We start from the raw sequence: 16,243 nt of genomic DNA on the forward strand, positions 1-16,243 counted from the left end.
GACTAATCCACTAAATCCACCTTAGTAATGCCAACCTCATAAGCTTGAATTGTTTTTGGAGCTTGACCATACACAATTTCAAAGGGTGTCATTTTTGTAGCTGAATGACAACTGGTATTATAAGAATATTCAGCCCAAGAAAGCCAAAGAGCCTATTTCTTCGGTTAGAAACAGCAGAAACATCTCAAGTACGTCTCAAGGCATCTGTAAACCATTTATGTCCGGCCATCAGATTATGGATGGTAACCTGAACTATAACAAAGAGAACAGCCTTGCAAACGAAAGAATTCTTTCCAAAACTTGCTTAAGAAAATTAGCTTGTTATTGACTGAGTCATTCCATATAATTTGAAGATATTGTCAAGAAAGAACTGTGCTACCATGGATGCAGAATAGGGGTGACTTGGCTGTGAAATGAGTATACTTGGAAAGTTTATCAACCACGATCCAAATGACATATTTACCTTTACAAGGAGGAAGACTTACAATAAAGTCCATATAGATATCAGTCCAAACCCTAGTAGGAATAGGGAGAGGATGTAGCAATCTCGAAGGTGCTAAGGTCTCATATTTATTTTGTTAACAGGTAGGACAGCAAGCTACCAACTCCCTAATAAACTTCTTCATTCGCTCTAGTAGAAGCATTGAGATATTCTTTTTTAAGTCTTCAAAAGCTTATTGTGGCTCGCACTGGGAGTAGCATAGTGCTCCGAGAATATTCTTTCCCTCTAAGTACTGGTAGGACTCAATACATTCGACCCTTATACTTGAGAAGACCATTATCAACCTTGAATTTCAAATAAGCAATAGGTACATTATTATCCTTAGTAGCCCCAAGATTCTGAATCCTCGAAATAATCCATTGGTCTTTCTCTAAATCCATACTGAGATCATTAATCCACTGAGAATATGGGTATGAAATAGCTCGTAACTCTCCCTCATATAGAGCATGCAATTGAGGATCAATAGTTGTCAATGGTGATCTCAATAAAGCATCAGCTGCCTGGTTGTTGCACCCTTGCTTGAATTGGATTTCACAGTCAAATCCTAGGAGTTTGGTCACCTATTTCTGTTGAAATTGAGTGTGTGCTAAACCTTGAAGGAAATACTTCAAACTGTGATGATCAGTTTGAATAATAAAGTGGTTGCCAACAAAGTAAGACTGCCACTTGTGAACTACATGAAGAATTGCCAACATTTCTCTCTCATATGTTGACAATGTTTGATTTCTTGGACAAAGGGCCTTGCTCGTAAAAGCAATTGGCCTACCATTTTGTTAGAGAACTGCACTAATGCCATGTTCTGAAGCATCTGTCTCAATGGCAAATGGTTTGCTGAAATCTAGTAAGGCAAGCACTTATGAAGACAACATTGCATTCTTCAGGGTGAGAAGAGCCTCAGTAGCTTCTAAGTCTACTTAAACCCATCATTCTTAGTCAGAATAGTCAATGGACTAATTATTCTCCCAAAGTGAGGGATAAACTTCTTGTAGCATCCAGTTAGACCCAAAAATCCCCTTAGTTCCTTCACAGACTTAAGAACTGGCCATTGTGCTATTATCTTCAACTTTGTGGGATCTGCAGAAACTCCATGTTTAGACACAATGTGGCCCAAATACTACACTTAAGACTTCCTAAAAGCACACTTGGATTGCTTAACAGATAAGCAATGATCCCTTAATGTACCAAAGATCACCCTGAGATGTTCTAAGTGCAACTGCCATATGGAGATATAGACCAAAATATCATCAAAGAAAACTAGAATAAATTTCCTTAAATGTGGTGTAAAAATCTCATTCATAAGGCATTGAAAGGTTGCAGGAGCATTTGTTAAACCAAATGGCATCACCATGAATTCATAGTGCCCATTATGTGTTCTAAATGCAGTTTTTTCAATATCTTCTGAATGCATTCGAATCTAGTGGTATCCAGCCCTTAAATCCAGTTTAGAGAAGTACTATGCACCATGCAGCTCATCCAATAACTCATCAATAAGAGGTATAGGGAACTTATCCTTCACTATGATGCAATTCCACCCTCTGTAATCCATGCACATAAGCTAAGTACCCTATTTTTTTTCTTACAAGAATCACTAGAGATGAGTAAAGACTATTGCTTACTCTTATGAACCCAGCTTCCAACAATTCTGCCACACATTTCTTGATTTCAGCCTTTTTTATTGGACCATATCAATGTGGTCTATTATTAGGGGCTTTACTCCCATGTAGCAAAGGAATTATATGATCATGGCTTCTGTGGGGTGGTAAAGATGTAAAGGGTGCAAAAAATGACTTCATATTCTTTCAAAATAGCATGTAATTGTTGTAATTGTGTGTCAGAAAGATCTTGAGAATTCTGATCCAACAGTTTTACATATAACTGCAACAATTCAAAATCCATTTGATACAAAACTGCTCCAATTGTTGTTTCTGCATTTGTAATGCAGAAATGTCTTAGATTTGACCGACACTAGAATCAAGGTTGTTAATACAAAAGGTTTGAGATCCTTTTATGAACTGCATATAGAGCTTATCAAAATCCCAAAGTATAGGCCCCAAGGTTCTAAGCCATTGCACTACTAAAACAACATCACACCCCCCCCCCCCAAGGAAATTGCTTATAAATCTGAGATACAATTGAATTCCTGCATAGTAATTGGAACCCGAGTAAATGTACCATGAGTAGGCACTTTCCCACCATCAACTATCTTGACATTGAAGACATGACCCTTATCTAGGACCCCTTTCAATCTCTTTACCAATCCTACATCGACAAAATTGTGAGAACTACCTGAATCAATCAAGATAGTCACATGACAACTCTTAATGTACCCTGAAACCTTCATAGTTTGAATTGTTGGTGGTGCAGGTGTACCAAACAATGCACAAGTGGTTATCTCTAGTTCTTCAATCTCTATATTCTTAGTGTCATCCAACTCAAAATCTTGCACATCAATCAAAAGGAGTTGTTTTCTTTCACAAGTATACCTTTTAACAAATTTATCTTTGCAATGAAAGCCTAAACTATTCTTCCTACAATGGTTGATCTCTTCAGGAGTTAAAGCGCCTAATGTTACAAGGTCTAGGACGATTATCACCCACCATAGTAGTGTTCAAGTTTTGTAAAGGGGATCCAAAATTAGATTGCAGATAAGGGGGTTTAGCTTTCACCTTAAGATATGTGAGTTTGGCATCAATTTGATGAACATAAGTTGCAACTTCAAGAACATTCTTGGGCTTCAATAGCTTCACATCATGTCTCAATTCTGGTTTTAATCCCCCCAATGAAGCACGATTTCAGTAGTGTTGATTAATGTCCCTCGTTCTATTGGCTAATCTCCTGAAATCCAACACATAATCTTTGAGAGTTCCCAATTATTTTAATTTGATCAAATTCTCCATGGAGTCTTCAAGCTCAAATGGGCTAAATTCTTGACATAACACTACTATGAAATCTTCCCAGTTCGGATAATTGCCAAGCATCGAGCCCATTAAAACCACTGTAGAGCTTAGCCTTCCATATGAAATGAAGCTAATTTCACCTACTTCAAATCTTCGATGTTGAAGAAATTGAAGTAGTGTTCAGCTTTGTACATCCATCCCAATGGATCATCACCTTCACTGAATCTGGGAAAATCCAGTTTCAAGAACGGATGGTGATTCTGCTAATTGATAGTGTACCCCATGTCCTAGCGATTAAAGTTGAAAGGCATGCGATCTTGACCGATATTCTCGTCGAGGGTAGCCTCTGAAGATTCACCCAAAGAACCATTATTGTTGCATGCCATGAGTGACTACAACTGCACCAAGATCCATTCTTGAGTCACGTTCATCTCCTCATGTGAACTCTTGAATTCATCCATCTTCATTTCCAAATTCGCAACCCTAGATTCCATATTTTTTCGTGAAGCTTGTCTCGTCATGCAACATTGAAGGATTAGAGGAACACCTGGCTTGATACCAATGATAGGTTCCTTGCTCCACTACTTATGAATATAAGTTCGTAACTATTAGGTGAAACTCACTTATATTCTAGCGTCATATTCATGCATGAAAATTAAGCGTGCACTCTCAATAAACATACATAATTAAGTTATCAATCAAACGGTTAAACACATTGAATCCACAACTTATGAAACGCAATTAGAAGTAATCAAATCAAAATGCAAGCATAAACATATATTTCGAATCCCCCCCTAGCCAAGGGGGTTTAGTTCCTCATACATACAAGATAAAGAAAAGTAAATTTAAACATTGAAATCAAAGAAACACCTAAACATTCCAACAACTCAAACTTGAATTGTATGAACGTTTAGGCCCTCTTCTCTTCCTCTTTGTTGTAGCACAAGGTCTAAGGAAATGTTTAGGGATTTAGGTGTATGTGGAATGGAGTGGGGAGTGGTTGGAGTTGCTGCAATGGAGGAGAGAATGCTGGAAAACTGGAAAGGGTATGCACGGCAAGAATGGGGGATTTTGTGTTGTGTGTTGTGTTGTGGTGAATGGAAAATTGAATTGTATGAATGCATTGCATGGTTTTATAGGGAGAGAATGGATGGGAGAACATGTGAATGGCAGCTAGGAATGAATAAAGAAGGGAATGCATGTGGATACAACTACTTTGGTTGGTGGAAAACTGAAAATGCAAATGGGAATGCTGGAAATGCAAATGGGATGCACGGCAAGGGGTGGTTTGGTGTGCATGTGGCTGATTTGTTTGTTGGGAAAGCATGTGGATACAAGCTAAGGTGAATGATTAAGAATGCAAGTGGATTAAAGAGGGAATATGGAAGTGAATATGCAGAAAATGATAGGATGAATGCATGTGGCTGCAATCATGAAGATTGCATGGAATTGGGATGGAATTGCCACGGCAAGGATGGGTGCATGGCTGAAATTTGTAGGTTTTTGGGAAGAGAATGGGCTAGGCCCTTTGTTTTATGTCCTAAGTGCATACAAGGCCTTCAATTTTGTCCAACACTTTGGCTCCATGCATAAGCTATCCATCCTTAGCCCAAAAGTGCTCCAAGAGGCCCTAAATGCACTTCTTTGCTCCATTAGCCCTTAAACCCTGAAAACATACGAAAATGGCTTAAAAGACTAAAATAACTAAGGAAACACAACGTAAATGCACGAGAACAAGCCAATTAAGTCGCATAAATATGCTCCTATCAAATTCCCCCACACTTAGCTTTTGCTAGTCCTCGAGCAAAACAAACAAACTAAACAAAACGAAACGAAACAAAACAAACAAAAGATAATCTAAACCTTCCAACGTTGCCTCAGGGATTTCCAATGCACATGACATGTTAAAAAAAAAATCATCATTCCCACAGATTTTGGTTATCTTTACACTTAAGTACATACTTAATCATAGTCACCACATACTAGTTCACAATTAAGCATTTCAAACCATGTTTTGAATGTAGTAACATGCCTTAGAGAATTTGCTCAATTCCTTACAAGATATGTACTCAATTTTCACTCAGATTTTCTAACTACACACCCTAATCTAGTTACATGTGAGAAGATTGATGTAAACATGAAAACGAACACTCACATATATGTATAAAAAAGAGAGCAATTTCTGGAGTTAATAAGCATGTTTAGATATGATCTCATGAATGGAATGCTACTACTTAGATGCGAGAACCAGTGACACCATAAGCTCATACCAATTCCAAACTCCACATTATTGAACACATAACGATCAAGATAGAAGTCACGGGTTGTAATAGGGCTTGGGGTGTTTGGATAACAAAGAAAGATAGGGATAAACAACAGTTCTTTGAGCAATAGTGAGCAAAGTAATGAATTAGGCACTTAGAATTTCCTTTAGAGCGCAGAAAACAACTTTTAGACAAATAGGGGAGATTCAAACAATTCTTATTTTTCTTTTCTTTTTCATGACTTTTTTTTTTTTTTTTTTTTTTGTTTTTTCTTGCCGTGCCTATGGCACAACAACTCTCATCAATAATCCTTCTCCCACACTTATTTTCTGCAACATATTAATCAAAAGGAATTCATTTTCCGTCACGCTTACTATGCTTCAAGAACAAGGGTATGGATGGTCCTAATCTAGGCTAGGTGAGGATGATATGGGTTAACAAAGAACATGGGCTAAACAAGGCTCAACGGGGTTAAAACTTACAACATATACGAAATATGGGAAGTAAGGCTATTTGGCTCTGGTGGCAACTACACAACTTCATCTTGATATATGTTATGCAATTCAATGTCATGCTTTGAATGAAACGGATATAAGTTCTAGCATTTAGTTCTATCATGATACAATTGCAATCTAAGTAGCAACCAAGCAAGGAATAATGAGATCATGCAACAACTTTAGAAAACAAAGAATCACAGATTATAACTCTCCAAAGAAGGTAATGGCTCGAGTCTCACAAGGTTGTAGCGTTTGTTTGAGTTCCTTCCTTTAAGCATGTTACAAAAACGAATTTTCCTTTTATGATTGCATGTGAAGTCATACATTATAACCATAACCAAGCATATACCAGGAGTAAATCAAACTTTCATCCATGTTTATAACTCTTTTTAACAGTCATGCAATTACAAACCAAATCCTCATTATTGTGTTGGAAGGTACCCTAAGACACAAACACACAAAAACGACTCAAAACACTCTTTTTAGGTTTTTCAAAACATGTTTTTCAAATTTTTTATGTGATTTTCGGAGTTATAAAACAAAAAAATACTAAAACACTCTGAAACAATTTAAAGACACCTTAAAACAACAAGGAATAACGCTTGAAGTTATGGGTGATAAAATCCCACGAATTTGCATCAACAACATTAGTTATCCCCCCACACCTGAATCAAACATTGTCCTCAATGTTTTAAGCATAGAACACAAAACAAAAGTAAACATAAAAACAACAAATAAATAACAAAGAGAAGAGTTTAGGGACGCAAATCTGGTTATGGAGTGTAGATTCCATCTTCTCCTTGGTGAGTGCATGGGTTGATCTTGGTGATTCCACAGGCTTATTCTTGAACTGGCTGGAGGATTCTTTTGGTCTCCTCCACTCGTTGATTTTCCTTTGTAATACTCTTGAACTGGCAGCAGGATTCTTTTGGTCTCCCCTGTTTCTTTGTTCAATCTTTCCAATTCGTATTGAATACGAATTGGAAAGATTGATGTTTCATTGTCACCCGTCTTAGCTGTCCCTTCTCTGGCAGTGTATCAACCGTTGAAGATCACTACTCAAGAGCAATACTAGGTAAGCAACCAGGAATAAATTCCAGGTAGTCGGTTCCAGATTGGAAAGTTGACTCCAAGTTCCTCTGATTGCTCTCTTTCACTTTGCCATGCGAGTAATAACAAGGACAAAGGAAAAGACAGGGAAAGAGCATGATATGAGATACTCTTGCTTTTGACCTTGATGATATGAGATACCTTTGCTTTTGAAGAAACGGCGAATGAATCAGCACATGTATTTGTTGTGGTTGTCTCCACATGCTTCGATCTACCGTTTCCTTCTGCCTCATTTGTACTCCAGGTATCTAGTATCTTCTTTGGGGGAGAAAAAATTAAGTATTTCAAGAGGCTTTGCTGGGAGTGCGCCCTCAGAGGGGAGGAAGAGTTGGGCATTTTCTTCAGGTCTGCTTTGCCATAAAAGATGAAGGTCGACATATATAAGGATTTCCCAATAGCAAGTGGTGGTACTGTTCTTTTACCCTTGTCGACAAACGTCTCTTCAATTTCTGAGCAAACGGCTCTTCGATTTCTGAGCAAGCGCCTCTTCGATTTCTAAATGGCAAAAGTAGTCACGGGTGCGGTTCTGTCACCACGCCTGTTGGTAAAAGTGCGCAGTTGGGATGATAACCTTCACGTGTTTTCAACTTTGTCAGAGATCTTTTGACAAAGTTGAACGCGTTATCTGAAAAGCCGCGAAAGCGTCTGAAAAGTGTGGCGAGCTTTACGCAGGAAAATTCGGCTGTTTGAATCGGTGGTCGTGCCGCCTTTCCTTTTTATAGAGGTAACGATCACCTCCAACATGCACACTTTGAAGATTGCTCATTTGTGAAAATCGTCTTCGGCCCTCTCAGATTTTTCTCCATCCACCCGTTCTCTTTGAACCCTTTGAAAAATGGCAAACCCATCTAACCTGTGCTTGGATTTGAGTCTCAGCAGCGATCCGAGTGCGCCGCGTCAGGTAAATGTATGGTGCCCTTCTTTCTTATCTTCTAACGGCCCTCTTACAGGTGAAGACTCCATGATGACGGATGCAACAACAGCTACGATAGTAGCTAGGAACCTCCTCACGCCAAAAGATAGTAGGTTGCTTTCAGGACGGTCTGATGAGGTGGCCGTTCAAGAGTCCCTAGCTCTCAGCGTTCAGTGTGCAGGCTCTGTGTCCAACATGGGCCAACGCCTACTTGCTCGCTCCCATCAGGTTGAATCATTGATGGCAGAGGTGGAAAGTCTCAAGCAAGAGATCAAGCAGCTGAAGTACGAGAATAGAAGTTTGCATGTGCTTGCAAATAACTATTCGACGGGCATGAAGAGGAAACTTGATGAGCTGCAAGAATCCAATGGTCGAATGCAAAGTGACCGTCAAAGGCTTGCGGCTTTCTTCCAGAGGCACATTTTTCCTGGCTCATCTAGCGTTCCGCCAAGTGTTGAGGCCTCTTCTTTAGTGCCTCCTGCTTCTGTAGTTTTCCCAAGTAGTGGGGCTTCAAGTAAACGCCATTTGTGAAGGCTCCATCTTTCTTTGTTTAGCAGTGCCTATCAATAAATCAAACATTTTCTCAATGTTCCAATCATAGACTCACACAATTAACAAACAAACAAACAAAACAACAACTAAACAACCTAACAAGGCAGAAACGAAATAGCAACAAAGAGAAGAGTTTTAGGAATCTGGAATTGGAGTGCTTTCTAAGTCTTCCTTTGTTGAATGCATGGGTTGCCTCCCAAGTAGCGCTTTCTTTTACGTCTTGCAGCCGGACGGTACCTCCGTTTAAGCTTGACTAGGTTCCACGGCATAGAGGGGTACCTCCTCCACGACATGCTCCTCAAACGTCTCGTAATAGGGCTTCAATCGATGCCCATTCACTTTGAATTCTTGCTGCGTCCTTGAACTTTTGATTTGTACTGCACCATGAGGGAAAACATTAGTGACAATAAAAGGACCAACCCATTTGGAATGCAACTTACCCGGAAACAATCGAAGGCGAGAATTGAACAACACTTTCTGCCCAATAGAGAACGTCTTGGCACGAATCATCTTGTCATGGAATGCCTTCGTTTTCTCTTTGTAAATCCGGGCATTCTCATATGCTTCATTTCGGATTTCATCAAGCTCACACAATTGAAGCTTCCTATGTAAACCTGCGGTATCAAGGTCCATATTGAACGTTTTGACGGCCCAATGTGCACGATACTCTAATTCGACGGGAAGATGGCATGGCTTCCCATAGATGAGCCGAAAAGGTGACATCCCAATGGGGGTTTTGTAGGCAGTGTGATACGCCCACAATGCATCGTTTAAGCGCAAACTCCAATCCTTCCTTGTAGACCCCACGGTCTTCTCAAGAATTTGCTTGATTTCCCTATTCGAAACCTCGGCTTGCCCGCTCGTTTGAGGATGATAAGGTGTGGCCACCTTATGCATGACATTGTATTTCTTAAGCAACGCCTCGATGGTTCGATTGCAAAAATGGGAACCTCCATCACTGATGAGCACTCGTGGCATTCCAAACCTTGCAAAAATGTTAGTTTTCACAAAATCTGCAACCACTCGAGAATCATTAGTTCGGGTGGCTTTTGCTTCCACCCATTTCGACACATAGTCCACAGCAAGCAATATATAAAGAAACCCATGTGACGAAGGAAAGGGACCCATAAAATCAATACCCCAAACATCAAAGATTTCAACACTAAAAATTGGGGTTTGTGGCATTTGTTGTTTAGGACCAATATTGCCCGTTCTTTGGCATCTATCACAAGACATGCAAAATGTTTTAGCATCCCTAATGATGGTAGGCCAATAGAAACCACATTCTAACACCTTAAGTGCTGTTCTTTGAGTGCCAAAGTGTCCCCCACAAGCATAAGTGTGACAAAAGGTTAGAATAGCATTAAACTCAGAATCGTGCACACACCTACGTATAACTTGGTCAGGGCAATATTTCCATAAATACGGGTCATCCCATACATAAAACCGTGCCTCTTTCTTCAATTTATCACATTGGTGTTTAAGTAATTCACTAGGAACATGTTTAGACACCAAATAATTCACCAAATCAGCATACCATGGTTCACTTACCTTGACGGACATCAGTTGCTCATCTGGGAATGTCTCTATGATAGGCACGGCATCCTCCTCATGCACCATACGGCTCAAGTGGTCAGCCACCACGTTTTCACTTCCCTTCTTGTCCCGGATTTCGATATCGAATTTTTGGAGAAGAAGCATCCAACGAATGAGTCGTGGTTTGGCCTTCTTCTTGGTGAACAACTACTTCAATGCTGCATGGTCAGTATAAATAATAACTTTAGTACCAAGCAAATAAGAACGGAATTTATCTAAAGCAAATACAACAGCAAGAAGTTCTTTTTCAGTGGTAGAATAATTCAATTGTGCATCATTTAAAGTCCGAGAGGCATAATAGATAACATGCGGCCTCTTTTCCTTCCTTTGCCCCAAAACAGCTCCTAATGCTTAATCGGAAGCATCGCACATAAGCTCAAAAGGAAGGCTCCGATCCGGTGGAACTATGATAGGGGCCGAAGTTAACATTTCTTTGAGGTGATTGAACGCCTTCTCACACTCCTCGTTGAAGTCAAATGCCACATCTTTCTGGAGGAGACGGCAAAGAGGGTTTGAGATCTTGGAGAAGTCCTTGATAAATCGCCTATAAAATCCTGCATGACCAAGAAACGAACGAACCTCTCGAACCGAAGTAGGAGAGGGTAAGTAGCGCACAAGATCTATTTTCGATTTATCCACTTCAATTCCTCTTTCAGAAACAATATGCCCTAGAACTATGCCTTGTCTAACCATAAAGTGACATTTTTCCCAATTAAGCACAAGGTTAGTTTCTACACATCGTTTCAAAATTATTGTGAGATTTTCCAAACAACCATCAAATGAATCACCAAACACACTGAAATCATCCATAAATACCTCAATAATCTTTTCCATAAAATCTGAAAAGATACTTACCATACACCTTTGAAATGTGGCCGGAGCATTGCATAAACCAAAAGGCATGCGACGATAAGCAAAAGTACCAAAGGTGCACGTGAAAGTTGTCTTTTCTTGGTCATCCGGCGCTATGACAATCTGATTATATCCAGAATAACCATCAAGGAAACAATAAAAAGAATGACCGGCTAACCTTTCAAGCATTTGATCAATGAACGGCAAAGGGAAATGATCATTCCTTGTGGTGGCGTTGAGCTTCCTATAATCAATGCACACTCGCCAACCTGTTTGGATACGGGTTGGCACAAGCTCATTCTCGGCATTCTTCACCACTGTCACTCCGGACTTCTTTGGAACACATTGCACCGGTGACACCCAACGACTATCAGAGATCAGATAAATCACTCCACAATCAAGAAGTTTGATAATCTCCTTTTTCACAACTTCCATCATTGGAGGGTTGAGACAGCGCTGAGCCTCTCGAGTTGGTTTAGCCCCCTCCTCTAGAAGTATGCGATACATGCACGTAGTCGGGCTAATTCCCCTAATATCGGCCAAAGTCCACCCAATGGCCGTCTTGTGCTCTTTCAACACTCGGATCAACTTCTCCTCCTCTATGGCGGTGAGTGATGAGGAGACAATGACGGGCAATGTCTCGTTGTCTCCCAGATAGACGTACTTTAAATGATCGGGCAACGGTTTAAGCTCAAGTACGGGTGCCTGAATCACTGAGGGTAACAACTTATTAGTGGAAACTGAAATTGAAATTGGGTTAGAAGGCTTACCATGGTGTTGAGGTAGTGACTCAAGGGCAGCCACTATCTCGGCCTCCTCCACACTTCTAGGCACGGCAAAACCAGATTTTTGCCCAATTCCTTGTGAAATTGTTGTTTCAAGTGTATCCCTCTCCAAAGAATCGAGAAAATCCTGCGCCAAATCATCAATTATATCAATAGAAAAGCAAGAATGATCGTCCTTAGGAAATTTAATACTTTCAGAAAGATTGAAATCAATGACTTCCCCATCAAATTCCATCGTTAAAGTTCCTTTAAACACATCTATCTTGGTGTGGGCTGTTTTCATGAAGGGCCTCCCTAATAGAATCGGCAATGAGGTGGAATGGGGTGAATCCTCCATGTCAAGCACGTAGAAATCCGTTGGAAAAATCAAGTTACCAACCTGTACCAAAACATCTTCCAAAACACCCTTTGGATATGCATTAGAACGATCGGCTAATTGAATTATCACACCGTCATTTTTAAGCTCACCTAAGTTCATAGATGCATAAATAGAGTATGGCATAACATTAATCGAAGCCCCTAAGTCTAGCATGCATTGTTCAAACTTAGTATTACCAATAACGCACGGAATTGTAAAACTACCCGGATCTTTGCATTTAGGGGGTAATTTCCTTTGTAACACAGCAGAGACATTTTCACTTACTTGAACCACCTCTTTGTTTGAAATCCTTCTCCTTGTTGTACAAAGTTCTTTTAAAAACTTAGCATACCTCGGGACTTGCTTAATCGCATCAAGGAGCGGGATATTGACTTGAACTTTCCGAAATGTCTCTAGAATGTCCTTCTCGGCTTCTTCCTTCTTTGATTGTCTAAACCTGCCAGGAAATGGCACATTTAGTGGAATAGAACTAGAAAAAGTAGAATTGGGACTTACCTTGGTGGTTTGGAATGGTTTAGGAGGACTAGATGAATTCGGCAAGGTTTGGTCATCCTTGGTCGTGGGCTTTGCTCCCTGTGCTTCTTCTTGCAGCAACTTGTCCTCCTCGTCTTGACTTGATTTGGATGTATTTGAGTCCGTTCCAACCTGTTTACCACTTCTCAACATGATGGCCTTAGCGGTTTCAAATCCTCCCTTCGGGTTCATAACGGTTGAACTAGGCAATCTGCCTTGTTCTCTAATTTGCCCCATAAACTCGGCAATTTGACCCATTTGCTTCTCCAAATTATCCACCCGTTTGTCTTGGATTTGTCTCTCCTTATTTTGAGTTTGTACTTCCTGCGTCAAAGTAGTAAGTAACTTAACAACTTGATCATTATCCAAAGACATACCTGAGGTTGTTGGGGCAGATTGCACTTGGTTTTGATTGGGGATGAATGGCTTTGTATAAAAGCCCGGTGGTTGCTGCCTAAATCCTCCTTGTTGTTGGGGTTGTTGAGGATCCCGTCGTTTGAAATTTGGATGGTCCCTCCACCCCGGATTGTAGGTATTAGAGTATGGATCATGGCGTGGTTGATTTTGGTTCCCAAAACCCACGACATTCGCAGATTCCCACCCTCCGTTCTCAATTAATTGAGGGCATTGATCAGATTGGTGTCCTTGAATGGAGCATATACCACAAATTGTAGCTCCTTGCGCTTTGGGGCCCTCCACAAACTGCGACAACATAGACGTAAGGTTAGCCATTTGGGATTGTAACTCAGAAATAGAACTTACATCATTCACATGATGTGGCCGTGGGGTGTCTCTCTGCCCAACACCTTCATATTGTTGTGCATTTAGTGCTCGATTAGCAATGAGAGTTTTAGCATCCCTAGGTGTCTTGTCCACTAGAGCTCCTCCCGCGGATGCATCCAACATTTGCCGTTCAAGTGGTAGAAGACCTTCGTAAAAATATTGAAGAAGTAGCTCCTCCTTCATTTGGTGATGTGGACATGAAGCAACAAGAGTTTTAAAGCGTTCATAATAAGTTGGAAAAGATTCACCTTGGCTTTGTTGAATTCCACTAATCTTCTTGCGAAGAAGAATGACTCTTGATGTCGGAAAGAACTTCTCCAAGAAGGCTCGCTTCATACTCTCCCATGATGTGACAGTTCCGGGAGCCAACTCATACAACCAATCCTTGGCCTTCTCCAACAAAGAAAAAGGAAAAGCCTTCATCTTCAAAATGTTGCTGTCCACGTTCACCGGTGTCATACTTGAGCATACGACTTCGAACTCCTTTAAATGCTTATTGGGGTCCTCCATTGATAACCCATGGAACTTGGGTATATGATGTAACAAACTGGACTTCAACTCAAACTCATCGGTCTTCTCAGGGGCTGCATTGGGGTATTGGATGCAAAGAGGGGCTGCATTGGCCAAACCCGAGGCAGAAAGCTCTTTGATGGTTCGATTGTCCACTGCCATGGTTGGTACTTCCTCTTTAACCCAATCCGTGGCTTCCTCTTCAACTTCAGGTTCGGGACTAGGAGGATTAGACTCTTGCAATTTCTTGTTCCTTCTCAAAGTCCTCTCGAAATCGCCGTCAAAGTCGGAGATATGCTCACGAACAGGTTGTGAGCTACGGGTCATAAACTAGTACCTACACCCAAGAGTAAATAAGATAAGTAACCAACTTAATAGACTCGGCACAAAAACAAAACACATACACACGGTGCAAAAATTAAAACAAAACAGAAACTAAACAATTTAAACAAGACTCAAGACAAGTGATTAGCAACTTTGCTAATCCCCGGCAACGGCGCCAAAATTTGATGCGAGAATTATACGCACACAAATTAAACCCTCTTTTTGTCAATTGTAGTAAGTATGTAAGTAGGGATCGTTCTGGACCGGGGATTAGGAGGGATTGTTAATCACTTGGATTTGACTCAAAAACGTAAAATAAAGTTTAAAACACTAACTAGACTTAAAGAATGCAAAACTAAACAATAAAAATACTAAACAAACCAAAAGACTTAAACTGAAACTAGAACTTAATTTGGATGAATTTAAAAGTGTTTATAACTCCAAATACTTAAGAACACAAAATAAAACAAAATCGAATGAATAAGACTTAGCAAAATATGGGGGGATTGTGGTTGGACGAGATTAAATTAAATGGACAGATTATAATTTAAAACAGATATTAAAGATGAATGTGATGTAAATATCGATGATGGAATAGCTAAAGGGTTCTTCTCCACATACGTTACACTTGCATAATAAAACGATTTCCAATTGCATTTCAATAAACCATGAATTCTCAACACCCCAAGTTAACCGTGATGCACTAATTAACCTTCAAATCTTCCTAACGTTATTGAATTGGATGATTGCATACGACAACCCAAAACATTCCCCACAAGTCCCCTACATGATTGCATAATAGAGACACAAGCAAGAATCATTACGCTCTATGAAAATTATAAGTGTCGACGAGGCATTCGTTACTATGGAATACGCATGAAACTTATGCCAAGAATTCGTTTAACGCGATTGTTTATAAGCAACCTCCACTACTTATTAATATAAGTTCGTAACTATTAGGTGAAACTCACTTATATTCTAGCGTCATATTCATGCATGAAAATTAAGCGTGCACTCTCAATAAACATACATAATTAAGTTATCAATCAAACGGTTAAACAAATTGAATCCACAACTTATGAAACGCAATTAGAAGTAATCAAATCAAAATGCAAGCATAAACATATATTTCGAATCCCCACCTAGCCAAGGGGGTTTAGTTCCTCATACGTACAAGATAAAGAGAAGTAAATTTAAACATTGAAATCAAAGAAACACCTAAACATTCCAACAACTCAAACTTGAATTGTATGAACGTTTAGGCCCTCTTCTCTTCCTCTTTGTTGTAGCACAAGGTCTAAGGAAATGTTTAGGGCTTTAGGTGTATGTGGAATGGAGTGGGGAGTGGTTGGAGTGGCTGCAATGGAGGAGAGAATGCTGGAAAACTGGAAGGGGTATGCACGGCAAGAATGGGGGATTTTGTGTTGTGTGTTGTGTTGTGGTGAATGGAAAATTGAATTGTATGAATGCATTGCATGGTTTTATAGGGAGAGAATGGATGGGAGAACATGTGAATGGCAGCTAGGAATGAATAAAGAAGGGAATGCATGTGGATACAACTACTTTGGTTGGTGGAAAACTGAAAATACAAATGGGAATGCTGGAAATGCAAATGGGATGCACGGCAAGGGGTGGTTTGGTGTGCATGTGGCTGATTTGTTTGTTGGGAAAGCATGTGGATACAAGCTAAGGTGAATGATTAAGAATGCAAGTGGATTAAAGAGGGAATATGGAAGTGAATATGCAGAAAATGATAGGATGAATGC

The 16,243-nt window shown here is 40.0% G+C and overlaps 1 protein-coding gene across 1 annotated transcript; it reads right to left on the reverse strand.

Moving 5' to 3' along the window:
* Positions 1 to 744: 744 nt before the first annotated feature.
* On the reverse strand, positions 745 to 14,558 carry LOC148690678 (uncharacterized). The gene is made up of 2 exons (XM_088684983.1): positions 11,362 to 14,558; positions 745 to 883 (listed from the first exon to the last, which is right to left on the reverse strand). Exons 1-2 carry the CDS (start codon positions 14,478 to 14,480, stop codon positions 745 to 747), a joined length of 3,258 nt encoding a protein of 1,085 aa, XP_088541109.1. The 5' UTR covers positions 14,481 to 14,558.
* Between the last annotated feature and the right edge of the window lie 1,685 nt (positions 14,559 to 16,243).

Source organism: Pyrus communis, chromosome 15, assembly GCF_041283825.1.
Source record: "Pyrus communis isolate YQ-2024b chromosome 15, ASM4128382v1, whole genome shotgun sequence".
NCBI lineage: Eukaryota > Viridiplantae > Streptophyta > Magnoliopsida > Rosales > Rosaceae > Pyrus > Pyrus communis.

Bases quoted from the DNA above. Each gene is read 5' to 3' on its own strand.
- LOC148690678 (XM_088684983.1), bottom strand. From the start codon at position 14,480: ATGACCCGTAGCTCACAACCTGTTCGTGAGCATATCTCCGACTTTGAC. The intron at 884-11,361 runs GTTAGCCGGTCA...TAATGATCTCAG, and splicing joins ATTGATCAAATGCTTGAAAG to TATGGATTTAGAGAAAGACC.